At 41.5% G+C, this 27,919-nt stretch overlaps 1 protein-coding gene across 2 annotated transcripts; it reads left to right on the forward strand.

Annotated features, from left to right (window-relative positions):
- Positions 1–1,365: 1,365 nt before the first annotated feature.
- On the forward strand, positions 1,366–21,341 carry mgmt (O-6-methylguanine-DNA methyltransferase). Of its 2 annotated transcripts, none has more exons than XM_004077080.4 (5): positions 1,366–1,469; positions 3,577–3,725; positions 13,379–13,539; positions 17,883–18,022; positions 20,566–21,341. In XM_004077080.4, exons 2-5 carry the CDS (start codon positions 3,589–3,591, stop codon positions 20,692–20,694), a joined length of 567 nt encoding a protein of 188 aa, XP_004077128.1. In that variant the 5' UTR covers positions 1,366–1,469; positions 3,577–3,588; the 3' UTR covers positions 20,695–21,341. The 2 variants fall into 2 exon arrangements, with proteins under 2 accessions (XP_004077128.1, XP_011482692.1); XM_011484390.3 differs by having other exon boundaries at positions 1,413–1,469; positions 3,581–3,725.
- Positions 21,342–27,919: the final 6,578 nt, after the last annotated feature.

Genomic DNA, 27,919 nt, shown 5'->3' on the forward strand with positions numbered 1-27,919 from the left:
ATTATATAAAGTGAAAAGTAAACACCGATATCTGTGCAGCGCATCCAGGTAAGACTGTGGTCCGTCCTTGTAAAGCAGCACCTAAAGAACTTGAGGTGTGACCCAGAAGATCCAGCAGAGGGGGCTGCTTACTGCAATCATATGCTGATTAATTGAGCTTGATTCTCCCCATGCTGCGAACATAAGTTGTCCCACACTGTAGGCTACATGTTGGTATGTGGGTAAAGGTTACAAGGCTTTGTCGAAGTCACCTTTCTACCACAGGTAGCTCTTCACATCATTTGTGATAAATGCTAAGAAAACATTGATTTTCAGATTATCCCTCATCAAGCCCGTATCAAACTAGGTTATGTTCATTTTTATTAATTGTGCATGTTGCTCTCTAATTAGCTAATGAGAGACAAAAAGCAGGTTTAGAGCAGAAAAATGCAAATTACTCTTAGAAAATAGCACAAAAAAGTAAATGGCAAGGCTGAGAATCATCCTTCATTGAAATGTCAGAGATAAATGGCTCAAATGTCACATCAATTAAAACGGGGGACAGTTAGTAGTTCATTAAAGAGAGAGCCATATTGCACCGTCGGGTACCGTTGCCAACCCTTACTATCTGGGGCAGACTGGCAGCGGGTCCAGATGGCACAGAAATCCTCACAGATTTCAAAATGGTCTCTGCAGGGGTGGCGTTTTCTCCCCCCCACTTCCACCCTCACTGCTGAGATGGGGTGTGGGCCATAGGCCCATAGTGGCCTACGCATTCCAAACAGAGGCATGCAGAGAACTGAAGACTCCACAGAAAGGAAATAAATACAAAATAATAATAATGGAAAAAAAAAACACTGTAGAGGATGCCACATACTTTTTGTCATAATGACTGAAATATATGCCTCAGCTTAATCTAAGACTGCTCCAGGCAACATAAGGTAACTCCCTCTCCTTTAGACGCCATAATAACCTACTCTAATAAAAGGATTGAGTAGTGCCCCATGTGTTGTTCATAATAACATGCTGACTTTATTAGATGGTAATACATAGGATGTTATTGGTTGTTGCAGCCACATAGGTGTCTTTTATCCACAAACATTATGCATGAGACCCCAAAGACCTCTGCAAAAACTGTCACTGGAGACAGAGAACTGTATACACGCCTTGGCTTTATGTAAGAAAACAGCAATGTTTTAAATTATTGGTTCAACCATGCATTTTTTTTTACTTTATATGCTGTAAAGACATTAAAAAAACATATAGTTTAATCCAAAACTAAAGTGTTTTTGGGAAATGGGGACCTAAACTCCCAATTTAAAAGAAACCTGCTTTCAATAAGGGGAGGGGCGGAACAGGACAGCCAATTAGAATGCGGCAGCGAACAGCTCCATCCTCCGATTGGACGGCTCGCGCATGCTGTCCGAAGAAACAGGAAAAGACTTGTTTTGCAGCAGGAGCAACACTGGAATCTACAAAGTACTTTATTTGTAAGCAACAACACTAACTATTATTGCTAAACTTGTTTTTGATCAACCAACTGTGAAATAGTTAGTGTCAGAACCTGGCTGGAGCTATTTAAAATAAGCGTTTTAACCTCTGCTTATTTATTTTCGACATTTTTTTAGTAAGCGAAAAACTAAAGGTGCGCGTGTTGCGTTTTCACACATGCGCAAACACACATGTTAGCTTTCTACTCAATTAATCAGGCGGGTTTGACCAAAACCTAGTCTAATGAGAAACGAGTGGGATGATTGACGAGCACGAGGATGCTGCCAGCAAAGTTTTAACAACACAAGCTGTTTGTTGTTCCTCACCGTGAAGAGCTGGGTAAACATCAAACACAGAGAGAGCCCCCGTTACGCAGAACAGCGCCGAAAACGCGGCTTGCAACCATCAAGATGGCATTATTTTTAATCAGCAAAGACTATTAGTGAAGGCCATTATTGCCAAAGTCCATTATTCTATCCACGAGTCTATTACCAGGCTGCTAAATGGCAAGACAGTGTGTTCAACGCTCAACCACAAAGTGCACTGACTGTACCATTGTTTGGCTCAGAAATGTTCTCGCCTTTATTGTCAGTTCAGGCAAACCCCTGATGAATACAGCGAGAGCTGCAAGAGTAGAAACAAGAAAGTTGAAGCAGACGCATTTGTGATCACATACCATGACAGATATGCTGGTGTGCGTTTGTGAAGCGAGAGGGGCTGATGGGTAATCCAAAACTAAAGTATAGATAGCTTAAAATTAGTAGCAGTTTGAATACGCAGTGAGAAATGCTTACTAGTTTTTATACATATTTTCTAAGTTGCAGATTGAAGTATTTTGCTAGAATTTTGTGGTAGATATATATAGTTGTTTTTTTTTTTGTTTGTTTTGTCAGGGTACTTCAAAATATCCATCACAATTAGGTCAAGCTCAAAGTGACACCTTTCAGTTGTTTTTGTTGTTGTCTAACAGGGCATACCCCCCACCCCCCACCCCAAATTCTGTTTACATCCCAGAAGACAAAGAAAAGTACAAAAACAGTTAATTGGAAGCAAAAATTCCACTTTTACCTCTCCAACCCCCCCAAAGATCTGTATTTGTACAATATATTTTATATTTCTTTAGTTTTTTTTAAATACTTTACTGGATACATTTTTGCTAACATTATTATTAATAGGTGTTTTCTGACATGTAAAAGTATTCTTTAAAAATATAAATTATTTTGAAGTACCTTGAAGAACCTTGAATTTTTTTTTAAGAAAAAAGTATTTTGTGACATTGAAAAAGTTTTTTGGATTGGATTGCTGAAGTTACAAAATAATATTAATTATAATAATAATAATAATAAGTCATACAGTCACCAATAAAATAAATAGATTTTATAGAATTAGAAAAAAATAAATGTCATGTTTTTAAATTTAAAAGCAAATTCAAAACACTTTGGCATATTTCTCTGAAATCTAGAAACTGAAGTGTTTTTTTGCTTAAAACTCTCACAATCAATGTGACCTTTATTTATTATAACCCCATCCCTCAAAAACTCACATATAACATAGTCAATCATTTCTCCTTCCCCTCAAAGTAAAAATAAAAAAGGAACTGCTGTCTGGTTATTGCCAGTATCCATCTCAGTCGTCAGAAAAGCTGCACGTTTTTGCTGTTGTTAAGGGCTGGAAACCAGAATCCCATTGGAGTTGCACCCTAAGGAACAAATTTAATGCTAGAAAAACATCCCGGCCATCAACCAAAAATGACGGATTGAAAATAATGTCGAGCTATCTTGGGAATCCCCCACCAGACAAGGGAACAGACTGCATTGTTTTTCTCATTTATGTGATATATAGAACAGAAAGAGGGGAAAAAATGGGCGATTTATTGGTTAGATAGGCGTATTCTTTCCCATGCACAAAAGAAATATTTGAGAGTAATGCAGGGATCAAGTCGCATCATGACATTGTTTGGATGCTAGGTGATCAAATGTATAAGTCATCCTCCGCTGGCTTCCGTTTGGTTTTCAATAGATCACTCAATGCAAATATGTGTGTGAATTTGTGAAAGTTTGCACATGAACATGTCAATGAACACGCTGTAATTTGTACTTCCCCCAGCAAGGCTGCAAGATGAAGAAGCAAAAGGAGAGCCAGTGCACTCAGAAGACCATCTCATTGCTGAGCCCCCTGGGGACGATCCAAGTCAGCGGATGTGAGAATGGTGTGCACACCATCCAGATCCTAATGGATGTCGCACCTGCTGAAAGGTACTGTACAACAGCCGGGCTGGTGACGCGATAAACAAAGGTGTGAAATTTACAGGCAGACAGAATCCACTCCTGTGATGGAGTGCCACCATTCCTCATTGGAAGCAGGGCATTTTTGTAGATCCCACAAGAAATATCCTGGAGAAAGTTGGGCAAATATGAGCAGGCACTAGAAATATGAGGGGCACTAGAATACAGTTGGGTTTGAAATTAGATTTCTGATGGCATCTGGTAGTGATTCTGTCTGCAGTATATTTGAAATTTCAGAAAAAATAACTCGCTTATTACCCACAGGGGAGTTGATTAGAAGCGATGTCTGGAAGGTCAGCTAAGGCCACAGGGAGAATAGACTGTTCTCTCCTGTTTCTGTATGTTTTTCTTCAGGTTGTATTCAGTAGTTTAGAGTGTCAACTGACATCAGAATGTTATATTTGGTTGCAATTCAAGGGCTGCCCATCCTTCAAAATTGTCAGTATGTAGACAGTCCTACTGAAGCGACTGAAACTGATTAAAGTCAGTATTAATAAGTACTTATTCCATAGTTTTACAGGTCCACACCCGATGCCTAAGATTAGTTTTGACTAGATTGAAATTAAATATCCATGTAGTGCAGATTCACATTTGATAAACTTGAATGACTTGGGAAATTAAACCATTTCGAATGCGCCCGGATCGGAAGTTATCCTTTTCCAAATGTACGTTTAAATTCTAATTTATGGAATCCCATTAATGACCGTGTATATTTCACATCAACACGTGTTTCCTTCTCGACTGTCTGATATTTCCTAAAATTCATCAAGCAGTAAAAACATGCCACTTGTTGTTAATGAGTTGAAGGGAGAAAATTAATAATATGGAGTTTTGATTATGGAAGATGTCCTATAACCATGTGCCAGCACCTTTTCTCCGTCTCCCCGCGAATGGGGTTTAATTTGCGCGTTCAGGTTCAGTAGTAATATGCAAATGCATTTAATGATTCGCATCACTAGATCATTTCTCAGTTTAATATCATTTGCTATGTCGGTCATAAGTGGGGCTCCGTTCACGCCACTATCTCAAACCTTCTCTAAGGTGGGAGCGAGAAATCATTAGGAAAATGTTTCGATTTTATCGTGACTGCTTCAATATGCTGTTATTGTTGCAGGAGGGGGGCAGTGGGCCCACCTTCGATTCGTGGAGTAACTCAATGTAAACAGGCATTAAGGGAAGCGAGATAAAGTGACAGAATACAGGCTTATCTTTGCAAACCGGCTTTACATGTAGATCTCACAAAAGCCAGCGTGTAGCGGTAATAGTTCAGATCAGGCATTTCCATTGATTTATTTATGACATATTAAACACAGCTCCTTCCAGCTTCGGATGTGGTATTGCACCAGCTTAGGAAGTCAGAGTGATAAATGATCTCTAGAAAATATTTTGGATGAGGGAAATGGATGCATAAAACACAGACAAGTACAGAGATGTCTGTGAGCGAGGCGCTGTGTGAAGGTTTACGTGTTTGCCTTCAACGCCTTTGTAAACTCACAGCTGGTTTAACAGCTGGAACAAAAGCAAAAGCATTCATGGCATTGATAGATAGTTATTGATGAATGCCATTATAGCTACATAAACGCCCTTGAAGTATTGCTTACCCACCATGACCGTCAGCTCTTTCTAATAGAAACGTCTCAAGCCCCTTTTGCTTCCTAACTGATCTTAGAAACATTTCCTGAAATCAACCTCCTCTGCCAGTCTAACGACAGCCCTGAAGGCACCATCAGATGAACAAATTCATTACATCTCAACAGCCCCTGTTGGGGCCTTTCGCACCAGCCTCCCTGTTAACCAGTTTTTTTTTCCCTCCCCTGTTTAGTTTTTAGTATGGCCCTGGCGTTCACACGCACACACAAAAAAAAAGGATATGCATTTTGTTTACATGAGATTACTGTTATCTGAAATATGAGGCTTCCTTCAAACGCAGCACAGACACAATCACTGAGCACTTTTTTATTAGTGTGAAAAATGAGGAAAAAAAAGGGCTGGACTCCTGCCCCGAGACATTTTTGTGAGCATATTATTTTACAATGCTTTGATCAATTTGTCTGTCAAGCTGGCTGAGATGTGGGGGCGCGGGAATAAGGCAATTTAGCTTGTGAGGTCCTCAATAGAAATGTACAGCAGGAGCCCGTGTATGACATGTTGCATTAGAACCTGAGTAGACTTTATTGCCTGATAATGTTGCAAGGCAATGCTGATATCAATCACTCTTTAACGGCCGGCATGATGTGTTTTCATGGAAAGAAAAGAAGAAGAAGAAAGAAAAAAGGGGGCAAGGAGCATTTCTTGGAAAATAATTGATTTAATTCTCAGCTGAGGGAGTTACTCCTCTTTAACGAGATAAAAATATTGCGTTGGAAAAACGGGCACAAAATGTGTTGGAAGCTAAAAATTGTTACGAACAAGCTCCTATAGAAAATTGCAATTAATTTTACACGGATAAGCACTCAAGTCTCATTTGCATATAGATCTAAACAATATATTTGTGTATCTGAATTCCCAGCACACGTTGGTCACATGATCCGCCTAAAATCCTAAGTGGCTCACACCAAAAATTATCATTAGACTTTCCAGGCCATAAATTCCCTTTTTTTTCATTTCCTCTGCGACACAAAGCCTTATAAATCTGTGTCTGATTTTTCACATTGCGCATTGTTTTTAGTTAATGATTTTCATCTGTTTGTTGTTGCTGTGATAGCGGGGAAGTGTACCATATGCTCCGGCAAAAGACAAATGATTAGCAAATGGAATTCTGGACAGCTGTCTGACTGAAAGCGTTTGGTTGATAGCATTCTGCTACCATAATTAGCTTAAGCTTTGGGTTAATTAACTTTCTACCTGGATATGCATAATAATAGCATTCTGCAGAAAGCCAAGCAGCTTTCAGGATATCAGCTGCAAAAAAGGCTCGCTTTTTATTTTGCATTTCTCCAGCATATTTCAATTTCAAGAGGCGATTTAGCTCGGGAGCATCGTCAAATATTGTAGATTTTGCTCCCCAAGCCAGATAAATCTGAAACAATAGGGGTGTATTATGTGGCAGAAATGCCATTTCTGAATGTAATTAAAGAGGATGAAAGCAATCACCAAATTTTAAATGCTTTTGTCTTGCATGAGGCCTACTTGTAAAAAAAAAAAAAAAATACCCATCAAGAGGAGAAAAGAGGCAAGAGAACCCCCAAGTCCTTATATAAGAGGCCTTTGAGACCAAAGTGAAGTACAACAGTAATTAGTCTTTTGTATGAAATTGTGGCCATGGTCATGATTAGTTAAGCATATGAGAGGACTGCAGGACTGTGCTGCTCTTAAGGAGGAGGGTGTTAAAGTCTATTTATCACCAGTTATCCTCACAGCTTTCCATTATCACCGACAACACTGGATGAGGCCTGAGAGCAGCCTAATTGTTCCGAGGTGGAGTGTTTTCGTGTCAAACCCGTCACCTCGGCCGCATTGGCATTCATAAGCAGCCAGACATTTTCCATCTATCTAGCCCTAATACCCAAGCTGTCACAACAGCTTTTACACAGTACCAATACTGGTGTGAAATATCTGAGGTGATGCATTTATCGTTTTTCTCACACTCCTGTAGTGTTGTGAATCAATGTCCTGGTTTCACACTGAATAGGGCTATGGCGAATGTATTCCCTGGCTGGGCCCTGTTTACTTGATATGCGGGGAATCATAGCAACTACTTCATTCCCATTAGTCTCACTCTCTTGCTTTATATTCCCTCTCTAGATCTCTTTAAGGCGGTCCTATTTAAAAAAAAAAAAAGATTTAGCAAAAGTCAGAAATGTCTTAAGGCGTGCGGAAAAGTGCTTATGCTTGTAGCCAAAATGCTTCGTCACACAAGCAGTAATCTGCTGAGATATTGAATGAAATCACCAGCAAAGCAGGAGGAGACTTTTTGACATAGTCCCTTCAGAAAATGGCATGAATAATTCATTGTGTAATGATATTCAGATGATTTTTGTTCTATTTTCTACCACAGCCTTGGAATATTGTTTTGCATGTTGTGAAGTGTAGTACTCAGCTGCGTATTCATTAAGGTGCTGCTCCCCGTGGCCCTTGGACCCATCTGTGCTCTATGTTTATGCCTCCGTCTCCCGAGACCGCCCCAATCAGGCTGCATGTGCCATTTCCTGTGTAAACTAACACCTGTGCAACACACTACCTGTAAACTGCCCCACGCAGACGAGACATGCGCTCAGTTGAAAATCTGAAAATGTTGTGGCTTCTGAAGTGGAGCCTCCAGGGTCAGGGCTGGGAGCTGAACAGGACTTTGCTTCTTGTTGTGGGGGAAGTTAAAAAAGCAGCCCCCGCACTTTTGTTTCTGCATTCTCTGCTGTTGTTGACCGGGAAGTTTCCCCCCCCACCCATTCAAAGGGTTGTGCTTGTTTTCTTTTTTTTTTTAAATTTGATTGCATTCTATATCTGCATCACGCAGAAGTGTACAGTGTGCGACAAAGTAAGGCAATATGCAGAGAGATGATTCCGCTCTGACATCTTGGAGAGGAGTATGAGTCAATTATGCCCAAGTGTTGTTCTTGCTTATCTTCCTGCAGCACCAAACAAGGATTTAGTCAAGGATTTAGGGGTGAGGGGGCGGCGGTGGGGATCATGGTAAGCGGTTCACAACAAAACACTCAAAACTCTTGGGATTGGGCACTGATTTAAAAATAAATTACAGAAGACGAAGCGCTAACACTCAAGGGCCCTCAGCAGTGCCGGCGTACACAGGTGAAGATTAGCCTTCTCGCTAATCAGAGAAACAAGGCAGTAATTTGCTCTGAACACAGACAGTAATTAGGACTTGGTGACACTGGATTCCCATAATGCCTTTGTGCTTGGCGTGGTCAAATTTTGACAGAGGCTATCCATGCGGGGTCACTGTCCCTCTCAGTCTCTTGGCCCTCCTCAGTTGAATCCCCTAAAAGGTCCCCACAGTTAGCGGGGCTCCCTAATGTACTTTATGCCTCCTCACTGGCTCCTTACCATTCAGGTAATTGGAATCTCTTACTGTGGCACTTGAGAATAGAGGCTAAAAATGCTATTTGAAACTGCTCAGTAGTCTGTTGTAGATAAACATTGCAGCATTGACTCGGGTGTGGATACACTACATAATGGAGTAAGAGTTAAGGCTCTGGTAATACATGCTTTCACTGACTCTTGTGGCGAGCCAGTTGGGAGGAAACCTAATTGTTGTTCGCTCTGTTGCCAACTCCGCTACCTTACAAACTTTAAAAGCGGGATTAATGTCGCTCCCTTTTTGGTGGAAATCCAATGGTGGCCTTGAAATCCAAATCGCATAAGCAAATCAAAGCAAAAACATATTAAAGATCAAAACTATTAAAAAGCAAAGCAAAGAATAAGAAGAAAAAAAACATTACATTTTGGAAATCAAATTAAAATTCCATGAAGCAAAATGTAAACAAAACGAAAAAAACATTTTGGAAAACTAAAGTAATTTCAAGAATTTAAAATAAAGAAGAGGAGGAGCAGAATTATTTTTTTCCAACTCTTTAGCCCAAACTGTGCAAAATAGTTGATTGAGCAATCACTGAATTTTGTGGTGGGTGTGGCCAGAAGCCCAAAGAAAGATATTTCCATCTCCAAAAACTTTGGTTGAAAATGTGAACGCCATCATCCAATCAGTGATGTTTTTTTCAATTACATTTTGGTTGCTGGAATTTTGTTTTGATTTTTAAAAGTTTGTGTTGCTTTTTATTATTTGTTTTACTTTTTCAATTGGCCTGATTTGGGATGTAACAATTTACTTAGAAAACAATTCGATTCATATCATATTTTCTGGTTGCTGATACGATTCATAGTCGATATTGATTCATTTTGATCGATCCGATTCACTGACCTAAAGTCGATCCAGGACATCTTTATCTAAAACTTTAACCAGTGTGACCTAGAGATAAATACCTGGTACTGAACAGTACAGGTGAAATTTTTCAGATTCCTCATATGTCTTAAAAGACAATCAAGAGTAAATGAAATTTGTGAACAGACAAACAAGTAAAGAAGAACTTATGGCAAATCCATTCACATTTTAGTTTCACAAAGTTCAGCCCACTTCTCTTTTTCCACATAAAAATAATCTAGACGGAACATTTTTCTACACTGTATGGTCACATGTCTCTGTAAAATTTAAAGTGTTTCCACACATTGGACTGGAATAATGGACTGATCCGTTTTTGCTGCCGTCACATGTGTGTTGTCCGTTGTGATGCACTTGGTCGTTTTAAAGTAGAATAAACCTACCATGCTTCAATTCGAATGGTGTTTGCCATTATTTATGTAATCGATTTATTTAATTTTGAAACGATTTTATATCGGAATCGGTCAATTTGATTAACAGCTTGCCTCAGACAGATTGATCTGATAGGATTGTAGAAATATAAATCGATTCATCAATTAAGTCGATTTATTGTCACACCCCTTGTACGTGATCTTTAATTTTTCTTTTTTGCGTTAAGTGATTTGCACTTCAAGGCCACCATAACATCCAGTTACAGGACCTTCATGGTATCATAGGTGTTTTCTTTTTTTTGTTTCCACTTTGAAAGAAACGAGTCCGCCTCACAGCCGAATAAGAAGTACACTACTCCAAAAGCTCTCAACTTTACCCCTGCAAAAGCTAGATAGGCATCTGAATGATGTTGGAATGGTTGAACGCGCTGCATTGAGCAAGAGGCTTACAGTTGTATCACAGCCTTTTGCTCAGAGAGCATCAGGATCTTGACATTCATAGAGACATGCTGTATTTTTTTCTCCCTTTTTAGACAGTCATTTTAGGCTTTTTTCATGCTCTCTTGAGTCTTTGACGTGTCTGAGTTAAGTATCTGCAGCTATAAAGCTGAGAAAAATATTGGACTGCTCTTGGCCTTTTCTATTTCATCCTCTGACCCGCCATGTTACCCATGATCGGTGAAGGAGAACTCTGGCAGGCTGTGTCAAAAGTGACAGCCGATCGAGTCAGGATGAGCGCCATCACGCTTCATAGAATGGAGGCTTGAGTCCTGAGTTTTTCCCCTTTTTTGTGCAATATGCCATTACACCCTTCGCCAGATTCCTTTCAATTAGATCCTGTGGTTAAACTGTTTCATTCTTATGTCTGCAGCAGATAGAAAAAAAAGTCCTGCTGAAGTCCTGTGATACAGGAGTAACACCAAACATATTTGAACAGAAATTGACAAGTTCAGTGTCATCCTTTTTTTCTGCCTTTGTCTTCTTTGATTGTTTCTTCCAGGATGAATGAAATAACCTCCAACATTATATAAGTGCTCATTTCATTCTTTATATTAGACTTGGAAAATGGTTAGAACTCCAAATGACTCCCACTTTACGCAACAATGATTTATGGTAATTGGAAATTGATTGTGACAGGAGCACAGTATTAGAAATTTTCTCAAATCACTATCTTGCATCAGGGGAAATATTCTTTTTAGTGCGGCAGGTCCTCGGCTAGTTTGGAATTAGTTTTATATTTCCTCACCTGTGATGAAATAGCAAATGGCTCAAGTACATAGAAAAAAAGAGTGATTTATGCAGTCAAGAAGGTAATGAAACAACAATACTGCTCACACTTTGTTTGAAGTGTTTATTTAAGCTTAAATTTGCGAGTTGAAGCACTCTTAAAAGTGGCTCTTACTTTTGTTTCTAGCTTTTCACACCTGAGAAGGCAGAAACATCAGGACAACATGCAGATGGCTCCTCCTCTGATAGTTTCCTCTCGTTTAAAGGGCGGCGTTTGTCTGTTGACTCTGAAGTGTTGGTGGAGCTACAAGTCCACTGCTCTTTCAGAGGAATCCCCTCTAGAACCAAGAAGCGACAGACTTCAGCTCTGCCGATGTTGTTCTCCTTTTTTATTTTTATTTTTATTTTCCCATGTTGCCGGTTGCACTGCCATTTCCCAGCCATAACATGTACTGCATCGCATTAACTTTTACCGCTGTCAGTGTCGGATCGCTCCCGACACGTCTTCCAAAGCGGTTGCATCCGACAGCAAAGCGGGGAAGGGAAATTAGCCACGGTGACAAGTGTGAAGAGCGAGCTGGAGGTCAAAGGTGGTGAGCCTTAAGCAAAGGTACACTAGCCTTTGTCCAGTAGATTGTAAGGGCCTGCGGGTCCAACAGGAACATTTCCACTCACAATATCCCCGAGCTGTCAGTGTGCAGCGGCTGGAACATCCTCTCAGAGAGAAAGAAGGGGTGGAGGATGCGAGGGGGAGGTTAGAAAGGAACAGTGGCCTGAAGATCCTTGCTGAGAGAGGGATGGGCGGGAGGGGGGAGGTTGATGGTGGGTGTGTGTTGGGTTGTAGGTAGTGGGGAGCCAAAAGAGCTGGAGTGAGAGGACAGAGAAATGGAGAGGGGGAGAAATGAGTGAGGGGGGAGGGAGGGAGGGATGGAAAGGAGAGACAATGACAAGTAGGGGCTGGCTGGGCACTCACCCATGCCGACAGAGATTGCCATGAGCCATGGCCATTGTTTGAGCGGGTCTCAGCGCAGAGCCCGCCGGTGGCTTTCCGAGTTTTCACCACTCAACTATAAACTGCTGTGTGGTTTATTTAGAAATGAGAGTATTTACACCTTTTACTGTATTTACACCCACTGTTAAACGGCACCCCGGAGACTTTCATCGCACAGCCACAAACTAGCAGGCAGAGTGGTTCTCTCCAAAACTGGCCTTTGCAGTCATAACACTCCGCTCCAGCTCAGCTTCACATGTCTAATATAAAACGATGCTCAAACTGCGACCTGCAGAAGTGTAAAAACACTTTAGGGCCGTGTTGTTACGGCAGCCTCTGTGAGACAGAGAGAGACAGCCTCTGTGTTAAACAAAGTAAATGTCTATTATTAATACCATACAGGATAAGTCAATTTTGTAAAAGGAGTACTTAAACGCTGGTATCATTTATTTATAAGTCCTGTACACCAGTTAATGGAATTGGCGGCCTGCTTTAGGATCCGCAACACAGCTTGAGGTCCACTTTGGAGAAATGCACATACTAAGAGAGGACCTTCCCAGTTGGGTCTTTAAGTGTCAAATATGGGTCAGGCTGCTTGCGTTGACCCGGGGGGTGGTCATCAGCAGAGAGAAACTCAGCTGTTAAGTGATGCCAAGTCAACCATCGGCAAATTCCTCCAAGCTTCTCCTCATGCTAAGATGCACGTCCAAGTGCAGCGCTTTGCCGGCCAGCTTCACTTTTGCCAAAAAAAAAAAAAAAATCAATTTATTCTTGTCATGAACTTTAAACCCAAGCAAAGATGTCATTGAGGTAGCAGTTTCCTTCTACTAAGCATTTTTTGCACTGCTCTTTATAAACATGTTCTGTATGTATATATTGAGATGAATGTGGATTGTATATTTTCATTCTGTTGTTGCAGCGACTTGACAGCAGCAGCCTGCAATTGCATAACTTTTGATTTTAAACACGTCTCGATTAACAACTTAGCTTTTCACTCAGCAAATTACCCCATCTTGCATCTGTGTCACATGTTATTGGACTCCTGTGACATATTTTAGCACTGTTCAGCCAAGAACTGGGCTTTATGATTGCTCCTCTGATCCCCCTCTTACCTCTCTATCCCGCCTTACATCCCTCACAGGAGCAGCGAGGCCCCCCTGAGCTGTGTGGTCAACGATAGCCCAGCAGAAACGAGCCCCGAGTTGCAGCGCTGCGTTGAATGGCTCCAGGCGTACTTCAGTGAGCCGCAGACCACTGGGAGTCTCCCGTTCCCTGCCTTTCACCACCCCGCCCTGCAAGGAGGTCTGTCATGGATAAATATTTGCAGAGCCATGACTGGGATCAGGCTTTCACTCTTAATTGTCAGTTACATCACTTACACTCACTGGCTCACTGTGTTATAATGAAGTATTTTATGGCTGAGAGGGAGAGTGGAGGAAAAGTGGGTGGTGTGTGAGCGGCGGAGGGAGAACAGAACACAGGGCTGTAACTTGGTTCAGTAATCTGTGGCAGCTCTTACCACGCGTGTTAGTCTTGGCAAGTTTTCCATGATTCTTGGCACATTCTTTGAAACTGATCGAATTCCACTCTTGACATTTTCAGACAGGAAGCTTTCTTTTTTTTTCTTCTTCTTTTTTTTTCGTCCTTTTTTTTTAATGAGATCGTGTGAATGGTGGTAAAGTTTGAATGAGCTTATTGTTGGCTTGACCAATCACTTAGGGCCAGTAAAACAAGAGACACCCCCCCCCCCCCCCAAAAAAAAAAAGCATTGTCTTTTCAACTGGTTGTGCCATGCAGGTGGCTTTTTAATTTATTTTATTTTAGTGTCGTTTTTTGTGGAAACGCATCCTCTCCCAACTAAGTTTGGAAATGAAGAATCAAAAACCATTTCTTAATCACTCTAAGATGCATTTTAACTTTAACATTTTCACTTTGTTCAAACCCACCAGCACACAGTGGGGAAAAAAAGTAACTAATATATGCATTTAACAATTGCACCTCCCTTCCCCTGCAATCAGGCCTTGGCTGCTCTCTAATTTCATGCAGATCTGCAGTGCTTGAGTGATGGCATTTTCAATGAGCAGTTACTCCATCGAGACCCTGTATACAGCTATGAGTCCCACGCTCCCGCAAAGGCAATGCAGAAATACATCAGGACCAATTACGATATCAACTTTCAGTGCGATTCCCTTCGCCACCAAGTGCTTGTGTACCAGCCCCAGGCTCTTTCAAATCGCATCTCATCTGAAGTCTTTGGGGTTTTAATTAAATTTCAGGATAGATGGAATTCTTCATTAGTACCTGATCTGAATAGGTGATTGTGCTGTGTACCACGTCTTTCCCTCATCTGTTGTTTTGGGGCCTAGTAAATACAGGTTTCAGGCTGGAATTGCTCTCAGTTGGTCGAACCATAGGCCAAGCCGCAATGAAAATGTTAAATGTGAGCATCAAGTGTATTTGTCTTCAGAGGAGGAAAACTGGAGGGTTTTTCTGTTTTCTTTCCATATTTTTTCTCCCTATTTTTTTTATATTTTTTTGAAATTCGCAAATATAACGAGATTTATTTTGTCTTAGTGGTGCACAGCGTTCTCCACAATCAAGTCCTGCAGCCGCAGCTACTCTGGGAAAAAGAAACAGAAAAGAAAAAAAAAACAAGTTTAATCAGGTCATTACAATATGTGACAACCAACTTTTGTTTGCTCAGTTATCTTCAGGGAGAACCTGAATGCAGCAGCGCTCTCGCAGCACTTGTCATGTAATATTGAGTTGTGACCTTCACTTGAAGTGTTGCCATGTTTATTTACACATTTCTGACAAAACAAGCCACTTTTCATATTAGCTGTCACGGCCTACCTGAGAAGCAGAGGGTGACATGAAAGGAGATGCAAGGCACAGTTTTTATAGACTGTCTGACTGTCATGCGGAGCATCACACGCCAGTTTGGTCAACAAGGGTAAAGGAATGGTGAGAGCGCGTGTATTTTATGCTCAGTTCACTCGTGTGTAGATCCCGCCGAAAAACACAGACGCCAACGTGGGTTCTTAAAAATGATGCATATTCTTATCTCATTAATTATACATCCATATGTAACAGACGAGAGGATCTTAGTCTCGGTAAGCGGCACAGGGAGCGTGCAGGGAGGGGGCCTGGCGAAGAGGGGGGTGCGGGTCGGGGGGAGGGAGGGCGCTCTTCAAAGCCCAAATGACTGTGCTCCTGCAGGAGCCCGAACCTCCCCCTGTGCACAGCGCAGGGCGAGATGAGACACTCGCCAGGACGCGCCCCTGTGATGTGGAGAGGAATTAGGGAAATGAACGTTTTCAGAGTATCGAATAATCACAGAATCATCAGCACCCCGTCAGCCTTCAAAAGTATGGATCCCTCAAGACTCGAGAGACACTTTGACTGGGAGTCAAAGTCTTCCCTCCCATTAGACACAAAGGATAATGAGGTGGCTGCATTTCCACTATTGTCTTTGTATTCTCACAACCTATGTAAGAGGTGACTGTCAGCTGGAGGTTGTCTCTCCAAATCTGTCATTAACAGGGCTGATAGAAATCAGTTTACTGCTTTTTCTTTATCTTGTGTGTGTGTGTTTGAAATTGCTCTCATATACAAAATTATGAGCAAATCGATCATATATGTCAATACCCTCATAATCGCTAGATCTGTTCGATTTTACTGCGGGTAAATCCATCCCTCCCTCGGCAGCGACCCCATCACCTGGCCTCACAGCAGGTAATGACCTGTAACATAATTATGGGATGTCTGTAAACATGTAAGTGGTTCCCCTCAACTTTTATTTAAACAATTGACTTCAGCGCGCCCCGATCTAAAGAGGGTCCTGACCTCAGACACATCGTATTAGGCACTTTATGAAGTATGGGGCTGGGGGACCGCGCTCCAAATTATTGCTGGTCACCTTGAGCGACCCGCGCAGAGTCTCTGTCACAATCGCTGATGAGGTTAAAGTTCTCTCACCTCTGTAGCGGCAGATGAGAGCAGACACTTGTTTTTCCTCCTTTCTGAGATGTGAAAGCATCCAGGAGAAACAGCAGCTCTGTTTTTTTTTTGTTAGGAGGGTGTCAGCAGCCCCACAGCTTGTTGCCGGCTTTTTTTTTTTTTCCCCCCGGTGTGGTGCAGAGTTTGGTTGTTTGTCAAAACGTCCGGATCAACAGGGATTTGTCATCACCTCAGCCCGGGCAGGTTTTCATCTACCCATCAGTGACAAAGCGATATCAAAATGTAGCGCTCACATCATCACGAGGCCAAACCCCAGCCTTTTTTTTTTTTTTTTGGAGGCAGAGCATCGGAAAAGGGGAAAAAAAATATTCAAGGGTTATCTTATCTTTTCGTGATATTAAGGCTGTCTGCGTAAGAGCCCGTCATCTCGTTGACAGCGTGATTATTACCTGAAAAATTATTAAACAGTACCTACGGGCCTTGTTCAAGACAAAGAACTCACATGGGTGTGCATCAATCAAACGTATCCCCTTTAGGTTTTACACTTATTCCCCCCAGTTTAGGCAAATTGCCTTGTTCGCGTGGCTTTGTGTAGCAGAGAGTGACTATAAGGTAGCGAGGGAGCCTGGGGAGCAAAGGATGTTCACTCTGTAGAAGAGAGACAGGGGTGTGACATGTTTTCACACAATGCCAATTTAGAGGGATTTCACATAGATCGCTTGTCATGTGCTCTCTTAGACCATATAAATGAGAGGGAATGGGAGATCACTAATTGAATTTTCATGACTGAATACATGTAGTGTATACACTAGAAGAATTTTTACCCAGTCTTGATAACGAGACTATTGTTCCTCACCCTGTCCTCTGTTCACCCAAAAAACGTGTTTTCTCCTTTTTCTTCTTGTCGCCGCACACAAGCTCAGTTCATCAGTGTCTCAAGGTTTCCCGGAGCTTCAGGTACTGTCTGGTCCGCTGCAACCAGACAAACATACCTCTCAGTCACTGCCTGGTAATCCAGAAAAAAACAAAGATAATGCAACTCCTAAAGCGCTAATGAAATCAAAGCCTTTAATGTGGTCGGTTAAGCTGTGGATGATTTGAAGAATTCCGCCATTTAAGCGAAAATGATATAATGAATCTACTCTGAATAGAAAGCAATTAAAAGGACAAATTGGTCTGATTAACCTCAAAGTCATCCCACCACCACAAATGGTGTGCAACATTCAAATTATTATTATTAAAAATGTGGAGCAGATTTGCAGTCTTTTTGGCCTCTCTTAATCCTTTTAAATGAAGGAGCGAACTTTTTTAATTTTAGCTGTGACCTTTCGAAAGCATAACCTAGATTTTTCTGCCATAGGAATAATTTTCTCACATCTTGCTTGTGTGTAGTGTTAATACTGGTTGTAAGGTCAAATAGAGGGATTTTCATGTATTAGGCTGTTTGATGAGGACTGGGGAAGAAGGAGAAAGAATAGACATGAGCTACTTAGAGTAACAGCAAATGTTGTCTTAAACTTTGGGTTTCAGTTCCCACACACTAGAGGGTTTTCCAAAAAAGCTTGTTTAAAGTGCCATCATGTCACGGTGCTCACAGTCGGCTGTCTGAGCTTGATTGATGAAATGGCTCTTCCTCTGTTCTCTGTCTGTCGCTCTTCCTCTCCGTCCTCTGCCGTGTGGCGAAGGCGCGTTCACCAGCCGCGTGCTGCACGTTCTTCTGAGGGATGTGAAGCTGGGAGAGACGGTCTCTTACAAACGCCTCGCTGAAATGGCGGGAAACCCCAGAGCGGTGCGGGCAGTGGGAGGGGCTATGAGGAGGAACCCGGTGAGTGTGGCTGACAGTGATTGACAGGCTTCTGTCCTTACTAACTTTGCTTTATCAGACATAGGGAGTATAGTTTTTTTAGCAAGTTTTTAGTTTAAAGCCAACATAATTGTTTTATAATATATAAGTGGTGATAAAATAATTATTTAATTGTTATAAAAAAGAAAACTCATTAACTTTTTTTTTTTGGTAAAAATTGAAGGTAAAAAACATTTTTAAACTCTGGAAAAGGGTGGAAGACATTTGTAATAATTAGTAAAGAAAATTAAATATTTTTAAGGGAGTTTCTAAAAAAATAAAAATAAAATATTTCATAATAAATATTGTTTGGAAAAAACAGGATAGCAGTAAAAGAAAATAAAAAGTGTAAAGCTGATCTAAGAACAAACATATGCATAAATTATTATTATTATTTTTTTTCAGTTGTACTGTAAAGTGTCATTGCATATTCTCTGGTTTTCTTCTCGCCTCTTGTTTTAGTTTCTTAAAGAAACAGTCCTCACACAAAACTAACAGTTTCAAACATTTCCAAAACAGTTTTTTCCAAACGCAGAAACAGTAATCCGAGCTGTGGATCTGTTTTGATTTGTCAGATGCTGAAATCAGCGCCTCCCTCTGAGAGCAGCTGAGGGGAAAAGCTCTACCTACAGCACAATTTTAAGTCCTTGCTTTTTGTTCTTGTTCTGCCTTCACTCCGCAGATGTTCTGTGCAAATCTCCGATTCTTGTAGGAAACCTGGCCTGCACCGTTTCGCCCGTGAATCTACCGCGTACAAAATGGAGGGCTAGAGGGCAAGCGGCGCGTCTTCTTTTGATCAAACTCTTTGATCAAAGGCTGTTTAACTCTGCCCATGTAGTGCTGTGGGCACCACCGGTGTGCTCCGTGAAGGCAGCGAGCACTTCTTGTACGGTACTGCAGCCAGTATGAGTTCCTTCAGATGTCAGCATCCACCTTTTGGAGCTCCACTTTTCCTGTAGTTTAAGATAATTAGGAAGGACGTCACATTAAAAGACTTTGAGCCAAAAATGTTCCCTCTTTTATTTTAATTGAATGCATTGCCCTGAATTCCTAGTATAATGTATATATAGGGTTAGCCAGTGGCAGTGCTACTAGATGAGCGTATAATGCACTCATTCTCGTGTTTTACAGGCGTTTCTTTCCTTGCGTCGGGGAGGCTGGGAGCCTGAGCCCTCAGCTCCTGATTCGGATCCAGAGTCAGATTGTCAGTGTCAATTACTTGTCAGTAGCACTGCTCCACTTGGGCTTCAGCTGTGAAAAGCTCAGTGTGCTCAATCGATCTTCGCCTCTCTGTGGCACTTCTTCTTCCCCAGGATTTGAGTATTGATAAGCCTGGTGTTGTGCTCTTTTCCCCCCCAAGTGAAGAGGCAGATCCACAGGCCTTGAGGGTACCCCCGCTCCACCTCCAAACCCGGGGAACAGTATTGATCCGAATACGCGAGCAGTATTTCTCTGTCTGCAAGGTTAATCTGGGGCTCGGAAAGTTTTATTGCTGCTGATATGGGAGCGGGTTTAATGATGGATTTGAACCGAAACAAGCTGCACGTTCAACTTTCATATGAAAGGTGGAGGTGCGGCCATCAATTCAGAGTACAACTCCCTCACAGCACAGGAGCGCAGTCACAGCACAGCAGAGGTTGGCATCTTCTTTTTTTTTTTTTTTGTTCGTTTCCAATCTACAACAGGAAAGAAAAGAGAACATTAGGATTTTTTTTAAAAAGAAATAATTGCAGGTTTTCATTCCAGCCTCTCCTTGTTCTGAATTCACAATGATCGGCATGTTTTAGGCTTTGCTTGTTTAATCTTTCTCCAGCCATTTAGTTTACAAAGAACTCAGGACCCCCCTGGCAGTCGACTGCAACGAGAGTAAACGCTCCACCGACTTCCTCTTTTTAATGATCACAGGCTTATCAGATCTTAATGTTGACACCCTCTCGATTGAATATTCATCCTGCTGGTGTTTTTGCCCATTAATTTTTGATTGCGTCTTTGCTTTTCACTATTTAAGAGTAAAAAAATATTTATACCCGTAGACTGAGCCATCACCCTGAATGTGGATTTGTGCAGGATCAAACCAGACACTTGTAGCGTGGCACTTTGTTTTTGCACACATAAAAAGTGCAAAATGAATTAAAAAAAACAAGACAAAAACATTTTTTTTCTGCTGGCTGGTTACTTTTAAGTCACTCCGTTTCTGAGGTAAATCGCAGATCCTTTCATACATAATGCATGCCTACTATCAGCACTTTTCCGCTGTTGTATTTTTATAATGTGCTGCTAATCTTAAAGTAATGTTTTTGCATAGATTCATATTTTTATATTAATAATTAGTTTGAACTAAATATACCACCTGCAGGCCCCTGTGAATTATTAAAGCAGCTTTTCATTAAAATTCAAGGGAAAAAACAGACTTGCTAAACTTTTTGGATTTGGATTGAGACGTGTTGCATCATTTTTGCAGGAATAAACACATGGTTTTTTTTTTCTTTCAGCCCCCTGATTGTGTCTGTTTTCTCTCTGTCCAGGTCCCCCTCCTGATTCCTTGTCACAGAGTCATTTCCAGCTCTGGACAGAGTGGGCCATACATGAGCGGCAAGGGCAACCATCTCAAACAATGGCTGCTCACCCATGAGAGGCAGAGAGGGAAAGGCTGAAGCATTTCAGAGCCCAACTGTCCTCTGTGCAGTGCCCACACAAGGCTGGAATTTTCCTTTTTTTATTTTTATTAGTCTTAAAAGAACAAAAAAACAAGGCCATAAAGTTAGGAGCCCTAAGCACACACTGTGGAAACAACTGGAGTTGTAAATATTCAGTTTATGCTTTCTTAAAATCTAAGAATAGAGATGCTGCATAACTAATGGGATACAGAGTTGTAGCAGAATTAGAATGTACAAAAATAACTTAAACAGAGAACAGTAGGAATTACAAACATATGCTCCCGTGGGTCTCTGTTGCATTTGCCAAAATAATGCTGGAATGGTTTTTCTAAAGAATTATTATTCCCCTTAAAAATACGTCTATTGCATTGTTGTTGTTGTTGTTGTTTTTCCTAAGAAGAATTAGTCTTTGTACCTCTTGTTGGTTTTTGTAATTTCCTGCCAAGTAAATGCTTTGTTCAACATCCAGTGATAAAGGCTCCGATTTTTACAGCTACAAAGCTTTGTAGTGAAGCATTTGTTTTGTCTTCGTTTAGATCTCATTGTTTGCTCTCGCCTTATAATCCACCTAGAGCGGAGAAGTCTTATGTTTCTTATAATGTATGCTTTGTCGCAATTTTAAATAAATGCATCACAAAATGACTTATTTTGCTTTTTTATTTTTTTTATTTAGGACTGTTTAATTTAGACACTGATTACAAAAAAACCCCAAAACAGATCACTTCTGAAATAATGATGCTGCTCTTCCTGCTGCGGCTGCGTTTGTCACTGCTCCTTTTCTTTTCCTTCTGAGTGGAGTTTTCCATTAGAGGGCAGTACAGAACGGGAAAACAGAAATCAACATTTCCTCCTTGAAGTCATCCTGTGCGTTTAATCTGTAATTTAAATGTTTAGATGTTATTTTATTTTCATCACATCCTTGTTTAATCCCTTTGGGGTGAATTACAATTTCTTCAAAAGAGCATGCAGAAATGATAGCAGGGTTTGAGAAATCAGCTGCTTTTACATGAAAATGTCATGAACTTTTTATTTTCTCCTTGTTTTTTTAACAGTGATTTATAGTTACAGTTTTAGTGTTTGTCTTTTTTGGTCTTTAAATTTGTGACTCTTAGCAGTTTTTTTTTTTTTTTTTTTGCCGCAGCTCCACTCAGCCCTGATTTAGCCCAGAGTTATTCCTCCTCTTCTCAGCCCAGGTAGCCTAATAATCCACCCTCCAAAAATAACCTCAGCTCTAACCTTTGCCAAGCCACCTCAAGTGGCCTGCTTGCTGAATACATTTGAACTTTGCAGCTTTTTAGAATTTCTTATCTGACCCGCTCCGAATGGCTGTCTCACCGTGTTGCTGGACTCACTTACTCTGCCATTGGAGCAGCGTCGCGGTGTAAATGTTGAGGCAGCAGACAGGCAGATGAAGAATGAGACTCAGTCTGTGGTTTCACAGAGGGCTAATGATGCCTGTGGTGACTACAGGCTACAGTCAGCCCCCTAACGAAGGGAGCTGTGACACAGCCACAAGGGGTCCCATTTAAGCCAGGCGCACTCTGAAGTGCACTGTAAGCACCCTCTTTTTTTTGGTTTTGTTTTTTTTTTTTTGCTTGTGGCCAAGTAAATTCTATGGAATGCCATGAATTTAGCAAGCAGAGATACTGATGTCTTTAGAGTTTTGTGGTTGATGTTAAAAAACAAGTCTATCATCAAAGCATCTGACATGCTGCCAGTAATTGGCTGCGTAATTTATGTAGGTACCCAAAAAAAAATCTCTTCCGAAAAAAGTTTTACCTTTAATTAAGCTTCTTTTTTCTTTTCTTTAAAAAAACAAAACAAAAATCTTCACTTTCATTGTGATCACTGGAAGAATTACCATGATGTATGCATTATTTTGTTGTTGTTTTTCACCATGTGGACAGTCTTTATATCATGCTGGCTCAGAGATAAAAAGGAATTAGATTAAAAGAAGCTGAGAAGATCTCATCATCCGCACTGTTAATCTCTTTGAAACCTTTAATTTTGGCCTAATATCTGCCTCCGTTTCACCGGCAGAATACTTGGTTGCGCGCGTGCAGGAAGCCACATTTGTGCGCGTGAGTGCGTGGCCATGCATGCTGGTGTGCGCACATGTGTACGTCCATATGTGTGTGGGTGAAGTGGATGATATTGAGTCTGACTTCATAAATCACCCAGACACTGATAAACTCCCCATGCACCCACACACCGCTAATGGGCAACCCTTAAGGAGTGTGAGTGTCTCGTGCGGCGTTTGATTCAACATTTATTAACCCCCTCACACACACACGCTCTCTCACACACACGCAAAGAGCGCAGATACAGTTGGTGGCATCCGCAGCGTTGGAGAGGGGCTTTGACCTGGCCGGGCTGTATTAATCATGGCCTATAGTGGTGAGATGCATTTTAGCTTATGCAGCCACAACAACAGCCTCTGCATTTCCGAACTGTACTCTAGTTCTCTTCTCATAACTTATATCCTGTCTCCAACTCCCTACTTCCCATCTCATATCCTGGCACCCCTCCTCATTATGGAGCAATTTTCTGCCCCCACATCAAACACAAACACACTCCACACTTCCTTCTCGTTCTCTGCGATCACTGTGCTTCATAGTTCTGCTGTGATCTTATCCACCACCCCTTAATATATGTAGCAAACTTAGAAGTTACTCTGGCTGCTTTATCCTGGTTTCATAAATAGCTGCTTTTTTTCCCAAACTGTTTAAAAATACAGAACATTTTTATTTTATTTTACTGCAAGCAGTTGCTGGGAGTATCCAGTATCCAGCAAATAGATAGTGAATGTCCAAAAGGCAGTTAGACAGATAGACGGAGCGGTAGATAGCTGGATATTCTGACATTACACTGGAGCTTGGCTACCGTATCAGGTTTCCGCCCCCTCTGTCTGCCTGCTGGGACAGCCTGGCCTTGGAGGCCCTGACACCAAGGCACCACACTGCCAGCCAGCCAGCACAGCTGCCACAGCAGGATCCAATACCAACACACTCCATGCTTTGCCACAACTACAAAGACCATCAGAACCAGACTCTGATGCTTATGTAGAGAGGTCTTTGAGGCTTGATAGAGAAAGCAGATTTTTTTTTTTTCGACGCATTTCTTTGTAACAAAAACTTGGACAGGAGGATGTTGAGGAGATACAGCTAGATTAATATAAGGGGGAAACATGCCTTTAGAGGTATCAGTATGCAAGCGTGTGTGTCTGTTAGTAACCTTGTATCAGCATGTCATTCTAACCCTGTGAACTCAAGCATTGGTCTGTGGAACTCTAATTAAGAACGGCTGATGAACAAGAATTACGTGAGAGTTGGCTGCATGTGGAAGCGTATCCCTGCACGTATCAATCTGTGACTATAGTGCGGCTGTCAGCGTGGTAAGGACAGTGTCTCACTCAGCCTGGAGAAAGTGCAGGTCTAGCCTTGGTCGCGTTGATGGAAGGGCGGCACTTCAGAGGCTCCAGGACCCCATGGCACCAGTCTCCCCAGTCCCCCAGACAGACTGGGAGCATCTGGGCTCTGTCAGCGCCTCTGGCCCCTGCAGACTCCGATCTATATGACGGGAGAGAGGAGTGCATTGGATCAGGGCAAGGGAAAATATGAGCCAGATTCCTCAGCCTTGTGCAAAACTCATGCTTTGCCAGTTAGCATGTTCGTGTTGCAGCATTGTTAGTGCGTCAAAGTAATTTCATATGGTTGGAGTTTATTCATTTTAAACTTTTTTTTTTTTAAGTTCTTTAATTAAGAATTAATCAAAAGTGTGCTGTTGGAAAATCATGCAAAGCTGCTTCAGAGCAAAAAGATGAGATTGATAGAAATCATTCCAGTTTCTCTATGAAAGTGAAAAAAGATTTGATCAAGTAGACGTAGCTCCAAAGCTCCGCCACATGAAAACTGATCCATACACTCGCCAGCACTAATTAATCCATACACTAAATTAGGAATATAAATTCCAGTCCCAGCTTAACAAGGTCAGTTCTAACTTCTCCCTTTACACTTTAGTTAACTGTGGAGGAGACGATGAAAAAAACACAACACCTATCATTGTGCTTCGCTTATTATGATTGACGATTGATGATTAAGTCCTCCAGCTGACACACCACCAAAGCCGGTGAGTTGGAATTGGATGTGACACGTACACAGTTCTGCGTGTTAGGTAATTCGTTGACGAGGGGCCAAATTCATTTATGGAACAGCGGTATTGGCAGGCATGGACACTCTGCAAAAACAACGATAATCACAGAGGTTTGGCGCTGTGTGACAAGGACTCTTCAGGGAAAGGCCCTTACACGCTGCTTTGTTGGCCGTTCCTCCTTAAGATGGAGGGAAACATCAGTCACCGTTCCTAAGATGAGAGTCGCTCAGAGCAGGAGGGGTTTGTGCAAGGTGTGGATAAGTTTTTCTTTTTCTTTCTAAAGGTTGGATTAGCGTAACTGCTGAAGAGGCTCACGCAACACCTGGGATGTAAAGAATTCTATAAATGTAGATTTAGTTACGTCTTTGCTTTTTCTCCCAAAAAAAAACTCCCTGTTTTTTTTCTCATTTTTTACAGAACTGACAAAAGAAAAGCTCTGTTATCCATTCTAATGAAACATGAGGGGGACCCAGTCGCAAGCCATTTAATCTCTTCTGGTATTCTCCATTTTTTCTGCTAATGAGCCTTATTGACAATCAAACAGAAGCTGTCATCCCCCAGGATGCAACACTCCCAGCCCCTGCTTGTTTGTCATAGTGTCCTGGCAATCAGAGCCGCCTGCAAGACCAGACTGTCAGTTAGTGGTTCTCACAGCAGCACTGCCTGAAAATGGCACACTTCCTGTAGAGTTGCAGCTGCCATCTCTGCTACTTCCATTACTTTCTATAGCATGCAGATGTTGTATCAACATTCCCTGCCAAGGGGACTGCAATAACTGCGAGATTCATGCCATGTTTCAGAGGCACGTCAATTTCTCAAGTGGCACAATTAAAGAGGGAAATACAGTACCAGGTTTTTCACAGGCGCTCAAATCGGAAAAGGACTTTTTCACTTCTTTTTTTTTTTTCCAAAGAGAGGCTGTTTCATAAGGGGTTCAGAAATCCGCCTGATTTTTACTGCCCTTTCCTGAGTGGAGCTGTTCTGTGAGCCTTTGTGCGGCAGACCTGTTGTGACCCACAGCGGATATGGAAATGGGGCTAAGGTTTTATGGGCCAAACGGATTGGACACAGTCAAGCTCAGGGGGCATGAATATTGGATGTTATTTCTGCTCCCTTTTTATGTAATCCATTGCCAATACATTATTAATAGATGATATCACATCCAGAACTACTGGACAAAGCACTACAGAGGAGTACTATGAAAGGAGCTCTATATGGTGAAGACTGTGGCAGAAAACACAGTCCAAGTGATATTATTTTATTGCTGCAGCCCAGAACTCTCTGAACTGAGAATCCTCAAACTGTCTTTTTTTTTTTTTTTTGGCTAAGTGAAGTTCATATAGTAGAAAAAATGTGTTTCCTGCAAGAGGAGATTTTGCATTTGTGGGTTTGAAATGCACTGAAACATTGATGAAGTATCAAATGACACCCAAATACAAGTTTAATGGATGCTGAAGCACTGGGATACTTACTTCATCCTGCTTGACTGTAGTGAGTGAAGTGGAAATCTTTGTGAGGATCAGGAGTTTTCCTTGCAAAGCTCACTCTCGGTGTACAGTAGCAGGGGACTCGTGTTTTTCATCTGATGTACAATTCACAGACAGGAGGTTGATCTAATACCGAACAGTCAAAATAAAAAAAGTGCAGCTCTCTGCTTTGATTGAAATGTAAAATTCTTCAAAAAAAGGAAATAAATTTGGTTTTCCTTCATCTCAAAGTTATAATCTTGACATGTGCAGCTTTTTATGAGTCACAAAAGCCGTATCTTTACATGTATAAACTTTCCTGCACTTGGAGGTCACTCAGTTCCTCTGTCCGAGTGCAAATCTTTTAAAAGTACTGATTGTCAGCACTGCACCTTTCTCAGAGAGGATAAACCGCCGTCCACCTTTTATTTTCACAGCCTGTCTCTACTGTACAACGCGCACGACGCCGGTAAAAGTGAATTCGCGAGCCCCTTTTAATAAGACTTACAAGAGAAGAAGGGTAAGGTAATATTCTCATTTTGAGGTCAGTCCGAATTGTTTTTTCTCATGGGAAACGGCAGATTGATAAAGAGCAAACAAAACCTCTTTTCTGAAAGCTTGTCCTCCATGGCCTCAATGAAGGTTTCATTCCTTTATATCATCCAGCCCAATTCCCAGCATGCACAGCCATTGTGGCTCTTTCAACTGGAGCTCTCCATTGACTGGCTCATTGTCCGGCCGCTCTTTTGTGCGTGCTATCACCGGAGCACAATCTTTCACCTGAACAACACAGGAGCGCAGCTTGGATATGTATGTATGTAAAAAAAAAATAGAAAAGAAGTGAGTCGCCCACGTAGATGCCAAACCATTAAGCTGACGCTGATGAAGAAACATTTACATCCTTAGGAATCTGCACTGATGCTCCTTTATAACACAGTAATTAGTCGTGCCCTGGCTGCATGCTTCACATGGAGATGTACAATATTAAAGCTTTTTTATTGAGAGGAGTTTTTCTTTTTCTTTTTTTTTAAATATAACAATACACGAGCAGATGGTTGAAGAGTGGCCCTCGGCAGCACAAGGCTAGTTAAGATCGATATTGCTTTCAATATTTCTTTCCTTTGACAGATAACCAGTACTGAGGAAAGTCTTGATAAGAGTGGCAACATATGGATGTGGTGAGCCTTGCTCTCTTTTGATTGTGTGACCCTCTGACCCTTGTTTGAGAGAGAGGCAGCCACATGGTACGGTGGGGGTCTGTCAGGCTCTGGTTATGGGGCATTATTGACCCAGGATTTATAAATATTTAATGCACACATTAAGATCATGGCGGAGGGTGGCCATTAGAGTTCTCCAATAAAAGAGGCTCTCACGATGATTGAATGGTGTGGCAGGGGCTAGTGGCTGTTTGTTAGGTACAGAGAAACCTGCTGAGACTTTATACTGTACCTCACTCACAAATGAAAAAGCTTGTCGTTATTTTTTGCTTTTCCGCCTTAAAAATATTTTCTCCTGCTGTTGTGGGGTTTTTTTTCTTCTTCTTGTAATTGATTGAGCATTTTATTTTTCTCTTGCGAATGGAAACGGCAGCAGGCGGATCAAAA

The sequence above is a fragment of the Oryzias latipes genome, chromosome 15 (genome assembly GCF_002234675.1).
Source record: "Oryzias latipes chromosome 15, ASM223467v1".
Taxonomy (NCBI): domain Eukaryota; kingdom Metazoa; phylum Chordata; class Actinopteri; order Beloniformes; family Adrianichthyidae; genus Oryzias; species Oryzias latipes.

What these genes read in the sequence shown, in the direction of transcription:
- mgmt (XM_004077080.4), top strand. Translation starts at nt 3,589, where the DNA reads ATGAAGAAGCAAAAGGAGAGCCAGTGCACTCAGAAGACCATCTCATTG. An exon ending in GATGTCGCACCTGCTGAAAG is followed by an intron (nt 3,726 to 13,378) that starts GTACTGTACAAC and finishes CATCCCTCACAG; the next exon opens with GAGCAGCGAGGCCCCCCTGA. An exon ending in CCACCCCGCCCTGCAAGGAG is followed by an intron (nt 13,540 to 17,882) that starts GTCTGTCATGGA and finishes CGTGTGGCGAAG; the next exon opens with GCGCGTTCACCAGCCGCGTG.